Source organism: Megascapheus bottae, chromosome 17 (assembly GCF_031878675.1).
Source record: "Megascapheus bottae isolate mThoBot1 chromosome 17, mThoBot2.hap1, whole genome shotgun sequence".
In the NCBI taxonomy this organism is placed as follows: Eukaryota; Metazoa; Chordata; class Mammalia; order Rodentia; family Geomyidae; genus Megascapheus; species Megascapheus bottae.
Window position 1 is genome coordinate 18,913,323 of NC_143525.1, and position 19,316 is coordinate 18,932,638.

Below are 19,316 nucleotides of genomic sequence, written 5' to 3' on the forward strand. Positions count from 1 at the left end.
GGCACTTATATTTCTTAAAGACACAGAGTTGAGCAAAAATATAATATTTAAAAACATTCTTTTCCTACCATAGCTGTGTGTATGTGCGAGCACGCGCACACGTTATTTCTCTAGGGATCAAACCGGGGGCCTCACACATGCTAAACAACCACTTCTGAGCTGTATCCACAGCCCAGGCTAATTTTTTTTTTTTTTTTTAATTCTCAGCACACCCACAAGTAGTTTCTTCCTATTTTTCTAGTTTGCTGCCATGCCACATAGAATCTGGATCTCAGTAAGGCTTTTCATTAGTTTCCTATTTCAGCTATAAAATATTACTAGATTTAGAGGTAAATATTGCTTCTGACACAATTTGCACTCCCAACTTTTCATCCCAGAAGACTGTTTCTCTTCAAGATGAAAAATATATAACTGTTACCTCTCTAAATCATAGTATTTATCCGAGGTGAGGGAAGACATTAAAAAAAAAAAAAAGCCAAAAGCACAGGATTGCAGTTGATTCCAGATCTTTGGTATAGACAGTAACTATAACAATCTGATTGCTCACGTCACCAAAACTTGGCACATTGTATAATTGATTGTGATTTTCCTTTTGACCATGTTATAACAAAAAGAGAAATGCCTTGGGAAATTATTTTGCAAGGGTTTCTCATTGCTCTTAGATAAGACATATTCCCAACCAGTCCTTCCTTTGATCAAGTTCATGGAGAAAAGAATAGAATAGGCCAAGGTTATCGTTTTCGCTCCCCTCTCTGTGTCCTTTTCTTTTCTTTTTCTTTGCGCTCCTGCTTGGCTAGTTTGTCCCTCTCCCTCTGTAGCTTGTCCTGTTCCTTCTTCCTTTGAGACTCATCTCGAAGTGAATCTCGCTCCAGTTTCCGAGCATTGAGAACATCTTCCACGTTGGTATTTCGGAAGAGGGCTACTAGGAGTTAAGGGATTAAAGTACAAATTCCACAGGTCACAATTACTGTTCTTTCCTCATTCTGACTATCCCCTCTATATGAGTGTTGCTTTTTCTCATTAAAAAAAAAATTCTGGCCAAGGCTGGGTGTGGTGGCTCATGCCAATAGCTACTCAGGAGGTTAAGATATGAGGATCGAGCTTCAAAGCTAGCCTAGGCACTAAAGACTGTGAGACTTTTATCTCTAATTAATAGCTAGAAAAACTGGAAGTGGCATTATGGCTCCAGGGATAGAGCAGTAGCCTTGAGCTGAAGAGCTCAGGGACAGTGCCCAGGCCCAGAGTCCAAGCCTCACAACAGACTGAAAAGAAAAAGAAAATTTCTGGGTATAGTGGTTCACACCTATAACCTCAGTTACTCAGGAGGCTGATATACCAGGATGACTGAGGTTCAGAAACTAACAGTCTCTGATGGTAAAGACCCCATCTCAAGGAGCTGGACATGGTAGTACACGTGGTGCATACCGGTAAGCCTAGCTATTTGGGAAATTATAGGAAGGCTGAGGTCTAAAAACAGCTCTAGGAAAAATGATACCCTACCTCAAAATAACTAAAGCAAAAAAAAAAAAAAAAAAAAAAAACCAGCAAGGCGCAGTGGCTCATGCTTATAATCCTAACTGTGATCTGAGGATCACAGTTCAAAGCCAGCCCAGGCACTAAAGAAGGTGAGACTCTTATCTCCAATCATCTGGAAGTGGCGCTGTGGCTCAAGGGGTAGGGTGGTAGCCTTGAGCTGAAGAGCTCAGGGACAGTGCCCAGGTCCAAAGTTCAAGCCCCAGTACCAACCAAAAAAAAAAAAAGGCTGAGAAAATAGTTTTTCAAGTAGTACAGTGCCTGCCTACCAAGTATAGTAAAGCCCTAAGTTCAAATTGCAGTATTGTCAAAAAATATTATTAGCTACTCAAAGGCAGAGATCAGAAGGAATGAAAGTTCGTGGCTAGCCCATGGAAAAAGTAAGGCATAAACAGGAGGACTATAGTCCAAGCTACTCCAGGGAAAAAAAATCTTGACCCTATCCCAAAATATAAGAAAAAAAAAAAAAGTGTGTGTGTGTGTGTGTGTGTGTGTGTAAGCATGGTTCAAGTGATAGAGCCACTAGTAAACTTGAGGCCCTTAGTTCAAACTTCAATACTACTAGTACTGCTATGCCTCCCATATAGTTGGGATGATGCGTATGCCATCATAGGTGGGTCTCAGAAACTTTTTGCCCAGGCAACTTCAGTCCTTCTGATGTCATTCCAAGTAGCTAGGAGTACTGCTACTGCTTGGCCCCAGGTTTTGTTTTGTCTTAAAGTTAGATGAGGGCCTGGCCACTGGTGGCTCACACCTGTAATCCTAGCTACTCAAGAGGCCTGGATCTGAGGATCACAATTCAAAGCCAGTACAGACAGAAAGGTCTATGAGACTGTTATCTCCAATAGAGGCACAGCTCCACTTCCAGCTATTGTGGAGATGAGTCTTACATGACTTTCCTATCCTAGCTAGCTTTGAGCTGAAATTCTCAAATCTCAGCCTCTAAAATAGGATTATAGGCTCCAGCCACCAGCACCCCTCCTCTCTACTCTAACCATGACCTTGTCCTACTTTTAGGCCATAAAATATTCAGTGAGGATTGGGGATTTAGCTAAGCAGAAGAGCCCTTGCCTGGCAAGTACAAGGCCCCGAGTTCAGTCCTCAGCTCTGGAAAACAAAACAAAAACAAAATATTCAATGATTATTAGGCTAGGGGTGGACCTCCGTGGAAGAGCACCTGTACCCAAAACTAATGAGTCTTCCTCCTCAGCTTTGAGGTGGATTTTTAATTTAACTTCCTTAGAAAGCTTGTCAAAATGATTCTTTAGTAAGGAACTCCCTCAATACACATTTCAATGTTCATATTTTTAGTGTGAAGTGTTCAGTCTTTATGTTCTTTTAAAAAACTTGGAAAAGGGGCTGGGAGTTTGGCTTAGTGGTAGAGTGCTTGCCTAGCATGCACGAAGACCCGGGTTCGATTCCTTGGTACCACATACTTAGAAAAAGCCAGAAGTGGTACTGAGGCTCAAGTGGTAGAGTTCTAGCCTTGAGAAAAATCCAAGGAATAGTGCTCAGGCCCTGAGCTTAAGCCCAAGACTGGCAAAAAAAAAAAAAAAAAAAAAAAAAAAAAACTTGGAAAAAATTTGACAACAACGACAAAATATTTTCACAGGGCCAGGCAACCCAGAGCTGTACTCAGGGAGTAAACATTCTTATTTTCCCTTAGAAACCCATTTTCTAAGCTAATCTCTGCCAAATGTTTTCGTGGAATACAAATGGACTGTCTGGGGCTGTGCTGTGAATGGGGCTCTCAACGGTGGAAAGGAAGACCCTGTCAATGAAAGCAAAGTAAAAATGAATTTCCAAGAAGATTTGGTGGTGAAAGATGGGGATAGACACAGGAAAGGATACATTTGTCAGAACCGAGGTTTGTCGTGGTGGCACCTGACTCCTCCTTCTCATCTGCTTCAGTGAGTGATGTTAAGGAAAACTAGATGGAAAACAAAGTTTTGTACACCCCAACCTGGCACTAAAATACAACGAATAAACATGAGTAAGCCAGATATAGTGGCAATATGTCTATAATTCCTACACTCAAGAGGCAGAGACAAAAGGATTGCAAGTTCAAGACCAGCTTTGGCTACATAGTAAGACTCTTTAGGGGAATGAGGAAAAGACACTGATGGCTCATGCCTATAATCCTAGCTACTCAGGAGGCTGATGTCTGAGAATTGAGGTTCAACGTTAACCCTGGCAGGAAAGACCATGAGACTCCTGTTTCCAATTAATCAAAATTCTAGAAGTAAAGCTGTGGCTCATGTGGTAGAGCAGCAGCCTTGAGTGAAATAAGCTAAGGCATAGGCCCTGAGTTCAAGCTCTAGTATGGGCACAAGGAAAAAGAAAAAAAAGCTAAAAGTAGATGTATGGCTCAAGTCAAGGAGAATCCAAGATCTTGAGTTCAAGTTCCAGTGACAACCAAAAAGAAGAAAAAGATATGGGTAGGAAAAGCAGGCTGAATAAAGGCAGACATCTTCAGAAATCAGGCTAAGACCTGAAAGATGAAGTTTCAAAGCCAACTTCAGAAGAAAAATCCATGACACTCCACCTCCGCCTGACTGACGAGGTATAACACCAACTATAAGCAAGGGAAGTCAAGCCAATGTAAGCTTCTAAGTTCAAGTCATTGTACCAGTACACATTCCACAAACACGTACACAATGTACCTTTCCAAAATACAGAAGAAAAGTTATCTTTTCTATCCTCAGAAATAATATGTTTATCATTAGAACTATGGCACTACAAACTCTGACAAGAAAAATAAGGAAAACCAGAAGAAAAAGCCCCAGGGCTTGGAGTGTGTCCTAGTAGTAGAGTGCTCACCTAGCATACATGAAGCCCTGGGTTTGATTCCTCAGAACCACATACACAGAAAAGCTGGAACTGGTTCTGAGGCTCAAGTGGTACAGCGCTAGCGTTGAGAAAGTTCAAGAACAGCGCCCAGGCCCTGAGTTCAAGCCACAAGACTGGCCACTAACAACTCTTTTATACACTTCTCACTCAAATTCCAGATTCATTCTTGGGGGTTTGCTTCACAGAAAAAGATTACCCTGTGAAGTTGCCCTAATTTTTTTTTTTATTGTCAGGATGATGTATAGAGTGGTTACAGTTACATTCATTAGGTGCATTACTTCTCACACATTGATACCCCTTCTACTTGTCCTAATTTTTCTTTGTTTTTTGGGTCATGGGGCTTGAACTCTGGACCTGGCCGCTGTCCTTGAGCTCTTCAGCTCAAGGCTACAGCCCCACTTCCCATTTTCTAAAGATTAGAGATCTCGGCTTTGTATTGAAGCTTTGTAGTGCCTGGACTGGCTTTGAACCAAGATCCTCAGATCTCAGCCTCTTGAGTAGTTAGGATTACTCGCATGAGCCACTGCGCGCAGCTTAGTTGCCCTGTTTTTTTTGGTTTTTGCCAGTTCTGGGCCTTGAACTCAGGGCCTGGGCATTGTCCTTGGGCTTTCTCAAGGCTAGAGCTCTATCACTTGAGCCACAGCACCATTTTTGGCTTTTTTCTATGTATGTGGCACTGAGGAATCGAACTCAGGTCTTCCTGCACACTAGGCAAGTACTTTACCACTAGGCTAAAATTCTGGCACAGTTGCTCTAATTTTTAAGGTAACTTTCACCCAGAAGCATTAAGGTCCTAGTCCTGGAGCAGACACTAATTTTCTGAATGCCTCTGGCTACCCATTCATCTCTTTTGTTCTATGCTAGTACTGGGACTTGAATTCATGACCTCCTGTTCATACTCAGCTTTTTGGATCACAGCTAGTATTCTACCACTTGAGCAACAGCTTCACTTTTAGCTTTTTGATGGTTAACTCCAGATAAAGAGTCTCACCAATTTTCCTGCTTGGGCTGGATTTGAACCATGATTCTCAGACCTTAGCCTCCTAGTAACTATGTTATAGGCGTGAGCCACAGGCCTTATACTTATGTTATCAGGAATGTACTGATTATGTGTTGAAAATCTAAGTCCAGTACCAATTATTCCAATGTCATTCTCCATATCCACACAGACCAATATCAGTGCCATTTTAGTAGAGAAAATTAAGGTATGGAGAAGGACTACCAACTTCCCAAAAGTCACTGTAAACTACTACCAAACATTTCTGGTTTAGCTGTAACCCTAGCTACTCAGGTGGCTGGGAACTGAGGATTGCAGTTCAAAGGTAAACTAGTAGGAAAGTGGGTAAGACTTTTATCTGCAATTAACCACTAGAAAACCAGAACAGTAGTTCAAAGTGGTAGAGCTGAAGCCTTGAGCAAGAGTTCAGAGATAGTACCTAGGCCCTAAGTTCAAGTCCCATAGCTGACAAAAAGTAAAAATAAATAAATAAAAATCTCTGGTTTGACTTTCAGAGAATAAGGATAAGAATATATCCAGAAAGGATATTCCTCTTCATCTGTCACATTGGCATACTGGGCCAGCAGGGCAGCTTTTCTCTGTTTCTCCTCTTCTGAAACCATCCTGGGTTTTACCACAATCTGCGCCTGCTTCTCAATTAGGGTGGCGATGGCCTGTACTTCATCTGGGAGGTGGTAGAAGGGGGACAAAAAGCTTAAATGAGTCTATTGCCATGGAACCACTATTCCACCCACACATGTGCTGACTCCTTACAAGTCTGGAACTCAAAGGACATGCCTCATAGGCCAATGAGAAAGTCAAGGAGAAGCTGTACAGGCCAGGATTTAGGTCTTACAACTCTTTTGAAACAAGTTCTGATGACAATAGGTTTATATGTTGAAGTTCTATTGCTTTTTTTTGGGGGGGGCCCTAGTTCTGGGGCATGGGTGGTTGTCTCTAAATTTTTTTGCTAATGGCTAGCACTCTATCACTGGAGCCACAGCTCTACTTCCAATTTTTATTTTTGGTGGTTAATTTATAAGAAAACGAACAGAATTTCCTGCCCAGGCTGGATATAAACTGCATCCCTAGATTCTAGCCCCCTGTGTAACAAAGGGGGAAAAAGCTAAGTGTCAGTGTCTCATGCTTGTATTCCTAGAAACTCGGGAGGCTGAGATCTGAGGATTGTGGTACAAAGTTAGGCCAGGCAGGAATGTCCATGAAATTTTTTTTTTTTACTGCTAGTCCTGAGGCTTGAACTCAGGGGCTAGACACTTTCCCTGAGCTTTTGCTCAGGGCTAGGACTTTACCACATGAGATACAGTACCATTTCCAGCATTTTCTATTTATGTGGTACTGAGGAATCAAACAAAGGGGTTCAAGTATGCTAGGCAAGCACTCTACCAGTAAACTACATTCCTACCAGAAAACTGGAAGCGGTGCTGTGGCTCAAAGTATTGCGCCAGCTTTTCTTATATTTTAAAGGGTGAAGAATTTAGTCAAATGAAGCAAAGTCCCAATCATAATTTGTTTAAACAACTGAGAACATGAAAAAGGTTAGAAGTAAGAACAACAGAGCTGGGCCAATACCTACACTGTATATCATGCATATTTAACTAGGGGCAAACAATGACTGTGGTCAGGCTGAAATGAAAAAATGCAAAAGAAAGAAAATTATGTTTAATAAAAAAATAAAGCAAAGCTGAGTGCCAGTGGCTCATGCCTTTAATCTTAGCTACTCAGGCAGCTGAGATGTGAAGAATGTGGTTCAAAGTCAGACTGGGCAGGACAGTCCATGAGATTTTTTTTGCCAGTCCCAGGGCTTGAAATCAGGACTTGAACACTGTCCTTGGGCTTTCTCAAGGCTAGAGCTCTACCACTTGAGTCACAGCACCACTTTTGGCTTTTTCTATGTATGTGGTACAGAGGGCTCGAACCCTGGTCTTCATACACGGTAGGTAGGGAAGCACTCTAGCACTAGGCCAAACTCCCAGCTCCTCCAAGAGAGTTTTTATCTCCAATAAACTACCCAGAGAAAGCTGAAGTGGCTCTGTGGCTCAAGTGGTAGAATGCTAGACTTGAGCACAAAGAAGTTCAGGGACAGTGCTCATGCTCTGAGTTTAAGCCCTGGCCAAAAAAGAAAGGGGGAAAAAAAAGCAAGCCATTGGCTATTTACCAGTGTAAATTACCTTAGGAAAAATAATCAGTCCCTAAGAGTTGAAAGGTGCAGGCTTTTGAAGGTTAGATACTCTACCTTCTTTCTTCACTTTGGTGACAACATTCTGTGTTTCCGACCATCGTTCCACAATCTCTTTGCATATGTCCAAGAGAGAATCTTCTTCCTAGTTGGAAATGTTAGATCAATTAATTTCCTGAAACACAACCCTAACTTAAGAAAGGCCCTTGAAGAGGCACAGCTCCATCTGCTGGAGATGAGAAGAAACTTTGGAAGGATTTGGGTGTCAGCAGAGTGTTTCTCTTTGCCTACTAGGTCAAGAGCAGCCAATCCAACATCCCAAATCTAGCATAAAATATTCCCACCAACTTAGGAAAGTTCTTTTCATTTATTGTATGCATGCGTGTATGTACATGCATGTGTGCTGGTCCCAGGGCTTGAAAGAAAAGAAAGCCAGGTGCGGTGGCTCACACCTGTAACCTTAGCTACTCAGGAGGCTAAGATATGAGGATCTTGGTTCTCGATTATAGCTATAAATCATTGGCAGCTGGTTCCAACATCATTTTTCTTCTACCATGCCGAGAAGCAGATTGGTTGGCGTGTAAAATATGTATGTTGATGTAAAATGGACACAGGGATGGTTGCATAGGTTCTCTTCTCATCTCCTCTAAAGATGATTTCTCAGCAAGCTCATAGATATATTGCAGTGTGAAAGCTGGTAAATCTTGAAAGATATTCTGTCAGCCAAGGAAGATTATACAGGAACAGTTTTGGCTATAATCCTAGCTACTCAGGAGGCTGAGATGTGAGAATCATGTTTTTTTCAAAGCCAAACCAAGCAGGAAAGCCTATGAGACATATTCAATTAATCTTCAGAAACCAGAAGTGGTCTTGTGGCTCAAAGTGGTAGAACGCTAGTCTTGAGCAAAAAGGCTCAGGGACAGTGCCCAGGCCCTGAGTTCAAGCCCTACAACCAACAATAAAATAAAGCTTCCATAAAGGAGTAGTTAAGGGGTCAGGAGAGTGATCTAGTGGTAGAGTGCCTAGTATGCACAAAGCCCTGAGTTCAATTCCTCGGTATCACATACACAGGAGAAAAACCACAAATAGTGCTGTGGCTCAAGTGGTAGGGAGCTAGCCTTGAGAAAGCCCAAGAACAGTGCTCAGGCTCTGAGTTCAAGCCGCAGGACTGGGAAAAAAAATTGTTAAAATAATATTCTAAAAAAAAAAGTGTTTCAGGGAAAGAATTATCACAGCCTCACTATGATTCTTACAAGATAACCCCAGAGTCAAGCTTCTGTATTAAAAGGGTTCAGAAAATCAAACATGGTATGTTTATGGGACAGTTGGGGGAGATACCTTTAAGAACGATTTTGTTTTCTGCAGGTTATGGAGCAAAAGGCAAATACAAACAGCCAAATCTGTTTCTGGATAATTCTGCCTTGTCTAACAAGATTCTCATAAACACATTTTTCATCATTCACAAACACACAGCTCTAGGTAGGAGCATCATAGGAAGGACTAGTCGTAACCTGGTAGCAAGAAGCACTGTTTTAGAATACTATTTTAACAACTCCTTTATGGAAGCTTTAGAAACCCAAGTTCCTTGTCTCTTACTCAAAATTTCCTCCTATATAATTTGTGATGGTAGGGTCCAAGAGAAAAACTAATTCCATTGTTTCATATTTCCTCTAACTTCAACAATTACTCACAAGCTCTATCAAAGGTTCCCATTTATAGGCTAGTCTTGCCTAAGCAGGCTTTGTGGTTCTTGCCAAAGGCATCTGAGGCAGCCGCACTAGTGTTATATTACAAAATGCACTTAAATTGCATTTCCACCAAGTGTACTTTCCTGGTATTTGCCCCTACATACACAAAATGCTTCTGATTTTGAAAATGTCCTTTCTACCTTCTGCCTCTCTACAAAGTATGTATATTCATCTTACTTTTTCTCTTTACAGCTGCTAAAAATTGATGTTAATGATAATGAATCCATTCCACAAACCCACTCATTGTGAGAGATGATTAAAGATACCATACTAGTTTCCAAGACTGCTAAATTGCAAATGCAGAAACAACTCATTCAATCGATGCAAGGAAATTTTATTTTTGAGCTTGCATTTAAAAGTAATTTGTAGCCAGGAGCTGGTGGCTCTAGCATGTAATCCTAGCTACTCAGGAGGCTGAGATTGAGGATTGTGGTTCAAAGCCAAGAAATTCATCTCCAATTAACCACCAGAAAATCAGAAGTGGTATTTGTGGCTCAAAATGGCAGAGTGCTAGTCTTGCACAAAAGAGTTCAAGGACAGCACTCAAGCCCAAAACTCAAGCCCCACAACTGAAAAAATAAAAACACTTAAAAGGAACTTGTTGGACAGCCACCGAAAATGCATGTGAAGTAAGGTTCTAAATAATTTCTCCATCCTGCTGGGTGGAGGGGGCTTTCTACCTAGCTCTGACAAGCTTAGAGGTGAGAGAGATTACTCACTGAATTACAGATGTCATGCTCTTTAGGAGATCTTTTGCTTCCTAAATGGTTTGATTGGCTTGCCTCTGAGGCTACCTCCCTATACAGAAGGTTTCAGGTGTAACCCCCATGTGGAAAATTTAAGCTGACCCCTTAACTACTCCCCTAAATGGAAAAGTCTGCTGACACTTCAGCAACTTCCAGTATAAAGTTTGCTTTTGTTGGGCTTGGGTGCTTCACCAAAACAGATTTTTATTGTCTTTAAAAGTTTTGTGCTGGCCGGGAGTTTGGCCTAGTGGTTAAAGTGCTTGCCTGGCATGCACGAAGACCCGGTTCGATTCCTCGGTACCACATATATAGCAAAAAGCCGGAAGTGGTGCTGAGGCTCAAGTGGTAGAGCTCTAGCCTTGAGAAAATCCAAGGACAGGACTCAGGCCCTGAGCTCAAGCCCAGGACTGGCAAAAAAAAAAAAAAAAAAAGTTTTGTGCTACCTCTGTACTGGGCTGGCAGTGTTTGAGACATGAGTCAACTTGCAGACACCGGCTTCCAATAAAACGCCCAATCTGACCTCTCAAAACGTGGCTTCTCTGTTTCTTGAGGACTGAGTTACCTTACAACACCTGTAACCAATCTAATTAATTGTGCATTAGAGATGAAGGAAGTGGACACAATGCATTGGAAAAGTGAGCAACCTGGTCACTTGTTATAAAAACACAATTTATGATGCCCATTTCTGAGTTAAAGAATCTGCTTCTAAAAGGATAAATACTAAATTTGTCTTCCTATCTCCCATCATCACCCTCTCATACCAAGTCATGGGCTTGAACTGTGGGCCTGAGCACTGTCCTTGGGCTTTCCTCAAGGCTAGAGCTCTACCACTTGAGCCACTGCACCACTTCCAGCTTTTTCTATGTGTGTGGTACAGAAGAATTGAACCCACACCTTCGTGCATGCTAGGCAAGCACTTTTCCCATTAGGCCAAACTCCCGGCCCTAGTGTTCCATCACTTTGAGCCACAGCGCCACTTCCGGTTTCCTGGTGGTTCATTGGAGCTGTGAGCCGGGCTGGCTTTGAAGCGTGATCCTGGGATCTCCACCTTCTGAGTAGCTAGGATTACAGGCGTAAGCCACCGGTGCCCGATTTACAAAAATTTCTTTTTTTTTTTTTTTGTCGATAGTGGGGTTTGAATTCAGGGCCTCATTTTTTGCTAGGCAGTCCCTCACCATCATCAACCCAATACTAAACTTTCTAAATAGTGTAAAAGATCAAGTACATTGGAGGTGGGGGGGGAGGGAAATGGGGACCAAGACATGAGAAAGGGTATCAACGTATGTGAATTAATGCACCTCCTATCTGGCAAATATAATGTAACCCTTCTATTAATTACAATAAAAATTATATGAAAAAAAACAAAGATCAAGCCCATTGGCTACACAGTTCCACCTCCCGTAAAAAGACCTTTACCATCTGCTTACCATTTGAGGATCCCCCCCCCCCCCCCCCCCCCCGCCACACCTTACTTCTAATGTAGGAAACCAGAAGGAACTTCCAGCCCAAGTCACTGCCTCCGAAAAGGGCGGACATCGCAAGAGCGGGTGATGCCTCCCTGGGCGCGTGGGGAGCGGGTGCGCATGGAGGGAGGTGTTGGGCGTTTACGGTAGAAGTCACTTGAGAAGCTCCCTGCGGCTCACTCGTAGGCATCTGGAGGGGCTCTGCCCCCACGAGCGCGGGGACGCCGTGCCTCCCCACACACCAGCAACCATCGAGCGGCCCGAAGCCTGGCTGGGCGCTCAGAGGACGAGCACACTTCTCCCAGGCAAGCCCACGCAGGCTTCGTGACACCAGCACGGAAAGGGAGACACGAAACGCGACCGGGGGCTCCCAGACGCCGTCGGAGGCTGGAGGACTGTGTCCGGGCTTACTCACCAGGAAAGCGGAGAGGATGCCCTGCAGAGCATCCAGTTTCTCCTCCTCCTCCTCTTCTTGCAGGACACCAAGGATGTAGGCCCCATAAACTGCTTGGTCCACTCCCAGCGCCTCCAAACGTCCGTCCAGCCATGATCGAAAACCCCCGCCACCTCCATCGCCCTCCCCGAAGGCTGCCGCGGCCGCTTCGCTGGGCGCCGCCATCTTGGGGCCAGGGCCCTGCCAGAACCCGGGGCGCCTACCGCAGTGCCTGACGGGCCGCTCCGGGCGAGCCCACTGCGCATGCCTGGAGAGGTAAGCCACGCCCCCGCGCGCGGAGCGCCGGGCGTTTGATCTGAGTTTTGTAGTAGGTGGGATGGGCTTGGGTCAGCGAAAGGGTTCGAGATTCAGGCCCCTTTAGAGGAGAAACCCAAATTATTATTTTTTTTTATTTTTTGCCAGTCCTGGGCTTGAACTCAGGGCCTGAGCACTGTCCTTGAACTTTCTCAAGGCTAGAGCTCTACCACTTGAGCCTCAGCACCACTTCTGGCTTTTTATACGTATGTGGTACCGAGGAATCCTACCACTAGGCCAAACTCCCGGCCCCCAAATTACTTTTTTTAGTGCAAAACAGATGGGTGTTCTTTTTATTTTTTTAAGAGCTGAGGGAATAGTCGCGTTAAGTTTTAAGTGTCTATTAGATATACAAATTGAAATGTCCATTGACGCTGGTTTTAAGTCTGAAGATTATTGAGGGGGGAGGAGGGGGATCCGAGATAGAAATTCTGGGACAGGCTGGAAGCATGGTTCCAGTAGCAGAGTGCCTGCCTGTTGAGCACAAGGTCTGAGTTCAAATCCCAGTACAACCAAAATAAATAGGTACCTATTGAAAGCTTCAATTTAGAGCTGAATGGGAGATTCCGCTTCAATTCAAAGGTGCTTGGTAGGTCCAGGAGGAGGAGGTGGAAAGAAAGTTGGAAATGAGAAATGATGACACCTCTTTTGGGAAGTTTGGGTAAGGGATAAGGGAACTGACATGAAGATGAAATACCGTGCAAGTGAAGCCTTATTACCTTGTGATTTATTGTGCGATTATCAAAGCGGCTGGATTTAAAGTCACAAAAAGGAAGCCCCGAGTTCCCAGTGGCCGGCCGTTAAGACGGAAAGCCATCCAGCCAATGAAAAGCGCAGAGATGCGGCGCAGTCTGGGGAAGGCGGGCAGAAGGCAGGAGGGAGCGAGGCAGCGGAGAGAGGACTTGGACCTAGTTTGTCCTTCTGGGACACCGTAGGCCAAATCTCGCGATTGCGGCATTCTTTCAGGGGCGGAGCTTCCAGGAAATTTAAACCAAACCCGCGACGGAGGACGCCTAGGGGCCGGTAACCGTGGCTGCTCGGGGGCTGTCGGGCTTCCGGAATGTCGAAGAGCACTTGAAGCCCTCGAATACAGTAGGAAGTCCTGGAGGAAGGACCTGAGCTTTGAAGAGGGAGCCTAGAAAGGGTACGGATGCCTGGAAGGGGGTAACGCGTGAAGAAGGGAGGTGATGGGGGTCCTGAGGGCCGGGGAGCGTTGTGAACTGGGGATCCGAGGTGAAGAAGCCCAGGACGGAGGAGCCGGGAAAGAGTTGGAGTCGAGGGCGCAGGACTGGAGATGGGTTGAGGTGAGGAACAGAGTCCATCCTACTCTGTTTCGGGCACCGCGTTGGGAAATTACTTGGGGGGGGGGATGGGAGAGGAGGTGCAAGGACAGGGGGTTGGTGGCTGAGCTACTGTTCTGTCCTTTCTCAGGTGAACTGGAGAATTCCATGGCCGAGAGTAGGATCAGAGCTCCAGATCAAGGTGGGTAATAGCAGGTCAAAGCTAGGGTTGTGAATATTTGAGCTCAGTTGGAGTTTGCTAGTTATTTAGTGTTTGTTTGGGGGGGCAGTGGGGGACGTGTGTACATAGATTATTTAGGAATTGATGGTAAGAGACAATATGAAAGCTATTATAAATGAGATAAACAGATCGACGCAAAGGCAATAAGTAGTTATTTATTCAATGTGTGTATGCTCATGGTTATTTTATCCATACTAAATCAATATCCAGTTAGATATCATTTTAGTATGTGTATCATTTTACTCTGTACATCCTCCATAAATTGTAGATAAGAGTCTCATGAACTGCCAGGAATGTGACCTAGTGGTAGAGTGCTTGCCTAGCATGCACTAAGCCCTGGATTCAATTACTCAATACCACATACACAGAAGCTGGAAGTGGTGCTGTAGCTCAAGTGGTAGAGCAGGTGCTAGCCTTGCGAAAGCTTGAGAACAGTGCCCAAGCCTTGAGTTCCAGCCCTAGGACTGGCAAAAAAAAAAAAAAAAAAAAAAAGTCTCATGGACTTTCCTACCCAGAGGAAATCCTTAGTTCTCAGCCTCTTGAATAACTGCAATTATGGGCATAAGCCCGGTGTGTTGGAGACTTATTGAACTCTCAAATTATTCAGCTTTTTGCTAATGAATTGGAGATAGGAGTCTCAGATTTGTCTGCCTAGGCTGGCTTCAAACTTCAATCCCAGATCTCAGCCTCCTGAGTGAATAGAATTATAAACATAAGCCACTGGCACCTGGCTCAAAAAGTATCTACGTCATAAAAGCCATGTTTAATTAGTTTTCTTCTTTTTTGGTTTTTGAACTTGCACTTCACCTATCTTTGCTTCCCAGTTTCTAGGATTTCAGACATAAGCTATCATGTCCAGTTTAGCTAGTACTCCATAAACCCAGACATAGGTTTTTCTAAGAAAGTACAATCTAATTGAAAATAGGTACCAGTACCATAGCTCATAGCAGATATATAGGTTTGGAAAATGTAAGAGCTCATAAGCAGCTCCACACCATATGTCTCTGGACATCCTATTGGTATCTAGATCTAGACTAGAAAGTGATTTGTCAAATGCACATCTGGAATCCCAACATTACTGTTGGATAAAATTGCCCCACAGTTGAGATACCAATATGGGTGTCAATGTGGAGAATATTTTCTCAGTAAGCCTCAAGCTCTGGTTGTCTTCAACAGTGAAGCCAATACTATGGATTCTGATTTCAGATCAGCTGTAGTCAAACCAGCTTCCGTTGCATATTCAATTTGATGACTTCTGTCCCCTAACACCAAATAGTGACATCATTGTCATATTGATTGAAACAGTTTCAGCACTTAAATGTGAGGCTCCTGCAAATCAGTATTCTTTGTAATTGTGACTTGCATTTTTCTAGTGGCTGTTAATCTTCTGTATATTTTTTTATGTGCTTATTGACCATTTGTATGTCTTTAGGGACTATTCATGTTCTTTATTTTTTGTCAGTGGTGAGGCTTGAACTCGGCCTGGGCACTGTCCCTGAGCTCTTCAGCTCAAGGCTATCACTCCATCACTTGAGCCACAGCTCCACTTCCAGTTTTCTGGTGGTTAATTGGAGATAAGAGTCTCATGGACTTTCCTTCCAGGGTTGGTTTTGAGCTACAATCCTCAGATCTCAGCTGATTCACGTCCTTTTGCTTTTGGGGGGGGGGCGGGGGGTTAAGGGCCTGGGCACTGGGCACTGTCCCTGAGTTTCTTTTGCTCAAGGCTAGCACATTACCATTCCAGCCATAGGGCCACTTCCAACTTTTTCTGTGCATGTGGTACTGAAGAATTGAACCCAGTGCTTCATGCATGCTAGGCAAGTACTCTACCACTAAGCCACATTCCCAGCCCCTGCCTTTTTTTTAGGCGGGGGTGTGGGGGGGTGGGGTGTCAATTCTGGGGCTTGAACTCAGAGCCTGAGCACTATCCTTGGGCTTTTCCTCAAGCCTAGCGCTCTACCACTTGAGCCATAGCACCACTTCTGGCTTTTCTGTGTATGTAGGCCTGAGGAATTGAACCTCCGTCTACATGCATGCTAGGCAAGCACTCTAACACCAGGCCAAATTCCTGTCCCCCCTCTTTTTTTTTTTAAGCTAGACTATTTGTTGTTTGAGGGAAGGGCTGATAATGAGTAGACAAGACACTTATACCACTGAACCACAAACATATCTCTAGCCTAATTTGTCTTTTTATTATTGAAGGTGTGTGTGCGGGTGTGCATCCATACTGATTTTGGGGCTTGAACTAAGGATCTAGGGGCTGTCCCTGAGCTTTTGTGTTCAATGCCATAGCTCCATCTCCAGTTCTTAAGTGGTTAATTGTAGATAGAGTCTTGTTGATTTTCCTGCCTCAGCTGGCTTTGTACCATGGTCCTTATTTCTCAGCCTCCTGAGTAGCTAGAATTTTTATTTTTTTCTTTTTTTAAATATTCACTAGCACTAATTCTTTCCTTTTTGTTTAGAAGGGTATCCCTACTCTTTCTTCCTCAGTATTACCTGACATAAGTTACAGAATTTTATTTAGTCTGCATGAACTGCCCATGGTGATGGTATTTGTTGTTATCACCACTGTATGAGAAGCTAAAGATTCAGAGATATTAAGTGATGGAGTTGGAGATATAGCTCAGGTGGTAGAGCGTCAGCCAGTGAATGAAATGATCAGATCAAGAGTTTGAATCCTGGTCTCAAGCTAAAAAAAAGAAAACAGATACTAAGTGGGATTGTGACTTGCTTAGGGTTGCCCAGCCTAGTAAGAGGCAGAAATAGGACTCATAAGCAAAAGTTCTTTTCTGGAAAATGGCCAACCTCCTCCCAGTAACTTTCAGAGATGGAGATTCATGGGGTTAGAAAGTAAGGACTTGCCACCTAAAAATAGAAGAGCAAGCTCTGGTTTAAGCATTTAAGGATGCTATCTAAGTCAGACTACCTGTCTTATGTAATTCCTTATCTAGCCAAGAAGTCAGAGGTTTCTCGGTGAAAGAATAACCTAGAAAATACTGAGGGGCTGGGAGTTTGGCTTAGTGGTAGAGTGCTTGCCTAGCATGCACGAAGACCCGGGTTCAATTCCTCAGTACCACATACATAGAAAAAAAGCCAGAAGTGGTGCTGAAGCTCAAGTGGTAGAGCTCTAGACTTGAGAAAGTCCAAGGACAGTGCTCAAGCCCTGAGCTCAAGCCCAGGACTGGCAAAAAAAAAAAAAAAAAAAACTCCTAGGGCCCAGAGTTTGGCCTAGTGGTAGAGTGCTTGCCTAGCATGCACGAAGGCCCGGGTTCAATTCTTCGGTACCACATACATAGAAAAAAGCTGGAAGTGGTGCTGAGGCTCAAGTGGTAGAGCTCTAGCCTTGAGAAAGTCCAAGGACAGGGCTCAGGCCCTGAGCTGCAAGCCTAGGACTGGCAAAAAAAAAAAAAAAAAAAAGAAAATACTGAGACAGTAAGTGAATAGTATAGAACTTAGAGAAAGAAAAATAGGGGCCAGGAGTTTGGCCTAGTGGTAGAGTGCTTGCCTAGCATGCACGAAAACCTGGGTTTGATTCCTCCCTACCACATACATAGAAAAAAGCCAGAAATGGTGCTGAGGCTCAAATGGTAGAGCTCCAGCCTTGAGAAAGTCCAAGGACAGTGCTCAGGCCCTGAGTTCAAGCCCAGGACTGGCCAAAAAAAAAAAAGCCGGAACTGGTGCTGTGGCTCAAGGGGTAGAACTCTAGCTTTGAGAAAGCCCTAGGTGCTCTGTGCCTGATTTCAAGTCCCAGGACTGGCAAAAACAAACAAAAACACTAGTTTTTCATGCTTTCACGTTTATAACCGTATATGAGGAGTAGAATTCTGTGTCCTACAATTCTGTGTTTAATTGTTTAGGAAACCACCATGTTACCTAGGCACTGGTGGCTCACACCTGCAATCCTAACTGCCCAGAACTAGTTTGATAGAACTCCATTTTCTCCCCCATCTAAGTGTCCTGAGGGTAGGGCCACTAGCTGTGATGTTGTCTTTGTGTGCTCATGGCCTAGTTCAGGACCAGGCCACCTGGATGGGGCTGTCATGGGATTGCCTGACTTGCAGAATCCTCTTTTACCTCAGGCTTCTTACTTTATTCCTCTCTGTGTTATTCTTTTCCAGGGGCTTGCCCAGGAGTTTCCTGTTGTTTGAGAAAATGCCAGAAAAGTGCATCTGGTGCTGGGAGACAGCCCTTTTCTGGAAAGTCTTTTTACTTAGATCTTCCTGCTGGCAAGAATCTCCAGTTTTTGACGAGGGCCGTCCAGCAGCTGGGTGGGGTATGTGACTTCACTTCTGGGATAACACATAGCTCTGTGGACTGTAGGACAGGAACTGGGGAGGCATTCTGTCTGTGGTTTTCATGTATTTCCAGTGATTATCACTTCATTTTCTAAAGCAGTTTTAAAGATGAACCTTTTTTTTTTGCCAGTCCTGGGACTTGAACTGAGGGCCTGAGCACTGTCCTTGGACTTTCCTCAAGGCTAGCGCTCTACTACTTTAGCTACAGCACCACTTCTGGCTTTTTGTGTGTATGTGGTACTGAGGAATCAAATGCACCAGGGTCTTCATGCATACTAGGCAGTCACTCTACCACTAAGCCACACTCGCAGCCAAATGAACTTTTTTAAAAAAAAAAAAAGTAATGTGAATTAAATCTAGCCAGCTGCTGATGGCTCACACCTTTCATCAGTATAATCCTGAGCTATCCACTCACCTGGTTGAACTTTTAGTCTATCCTTTTATTTAGCTTCTGCTTGTAAAAACCCTGGGGGACCAGGAGCATGGCCCAGTGGTAGCATGGCCTAGTGGTAGCATGCTTGCCTAGCATGCACACAGCCCTGGGCTGTGACTCAAATGATAGAGCACTAGCCTTGAGAAAGCTCAAGGACAGTGCCCAGGTTCTTAAGTTCAAGCCCCAAGAATGGCAAAAACAAAAGAAAACCTCTGCAATTGGGATTTGAAGCAATATTTTATCCTTTCAAGTCATTATGCCGAGGATTGGCTGGTTAGTTTCCTCTGTGTTCCAGGTACATTCTGCTGGAGGGTCAGCTGGGTTAAAAGGACCAAGAAAGATAGTTGTGATCACATAGCACTATGTTGCTTCTTGTTCTTATACACAAAACTTTTTGTTTGTTTTGGTTTTTTTTTTTGTCAGTCCTGGGCTTGAACTCAGGGCCTGGGCACTGTCCTTAGGACTTCCTAAGGCTAGAGCTGTACCACTTGAGCCACAGCACCACCTCCGGCTTTGTCTGTGTATGTGGTAGTAAGGAATGGAACTCAAGTCTTCATTCATGCTAAGCAAGCACTCTACCACTAGGCCCAACTCCTGGCCACAAAGCTTCTTATATAGATTGCGCATCTTTTTATATATATTGCATATCTGTATCTTATAGTGTCTGTTTACATTAAACCAAACCAACTGATTTACAGAGGTCTTCCTAGAAGGGGAAATATATTACCTCTCCTGCATTCTGTTGGTCAAAATGAATCAGGCTGAAGAGATAGAAAAGTAGGCTC

General features: G+C 43.9%; 2 protein-coding genes across 3 annotated transcripts in view; one reads left to right on the forward strand and one right to left on the reverse strand.

Annotated features, from left to right (window-relative positions):
- On the reverse strand, positions 1-12,172 carry Ccdc43 (coiled-coil domain containing 43). Its single transcript, XM_090350118.1, has 5 exons — positions 11,950-12,172; positions 7,635-7,722; positions 5,930-6,065; positions 3,385-3,443; positions 1-919 (listed from the first exon to the last, which is right to left on the reverse strand). Exons 1-5 carry the CDS (start codon positions 12,151-12,153, stop codon positions 732-734), a joined length of 675 nt encoding a protein of 224 aa, XP_090206244.1. The 5' UTR covers positions 12,154-12,172; the 3' UTR covers positions 1-731.
- The window catches only part of Dbf4b (DBF4B-CDC7 kinase regulatory subunit), a 22,781-nt gene continuing 15,612 nt past the window's right edge, over positions 12,148-19,316 (forward strand). The window contains exons 1-4 of one of the 2 annotated variants that reach the window (XM_090350078.1): positions 12,148-12,243; positions 13,249-13,426; positions 13,714-13,764; positions 17,922-18,076. In XM_090350078.1, coding sequence (XP_090206204.1) covers positions 13,731-13,764; positions 17,922-18,076 — 189 coding nt within the window. In that variant the 5' untranslated portion in view covers positions 12,148-12,243; positions 13,249-13,426; positions 13,714-13,730. Of the gene's footprint in view, positions 12,244-12,301; positions 12,872-13,248; positions 13,427-13,713; positions 13,765-17,921; positions 18,077-19,316 lie in introns of those variants that run through there. The other variant, XM_090350077.1, reaches the window with a different exon arrangement.

What these genes read in the sequence shown, in the direction of transcription:
- Ccdc43 (XM_090350118.1), bottom strand. Translation starts at nt 12,153, where the DNA reads ATGGCGGCGCCCAGCGAAGCGGCCGCGGCAGCCTTCGGGGAGGGCGAT. An exon ending in CACCAAAGTGAAGAAAGAAG is followed by an intron (nt 6,066 to 7,634) that starts GTAGAGTATCTA and finishes ACCACCTCCCAG; the next exon opens with ATGAAGTACAGGCCATCGCC. An exon ending in AAACCTCGGTTCTGACAAAT is followed by an intron (nt 920 to 3,384) that starts GTATCCTTTCCT and finishes AACTCCTAGTAG; the next exon opens with CCCTCTTCCGAAATACCAAC.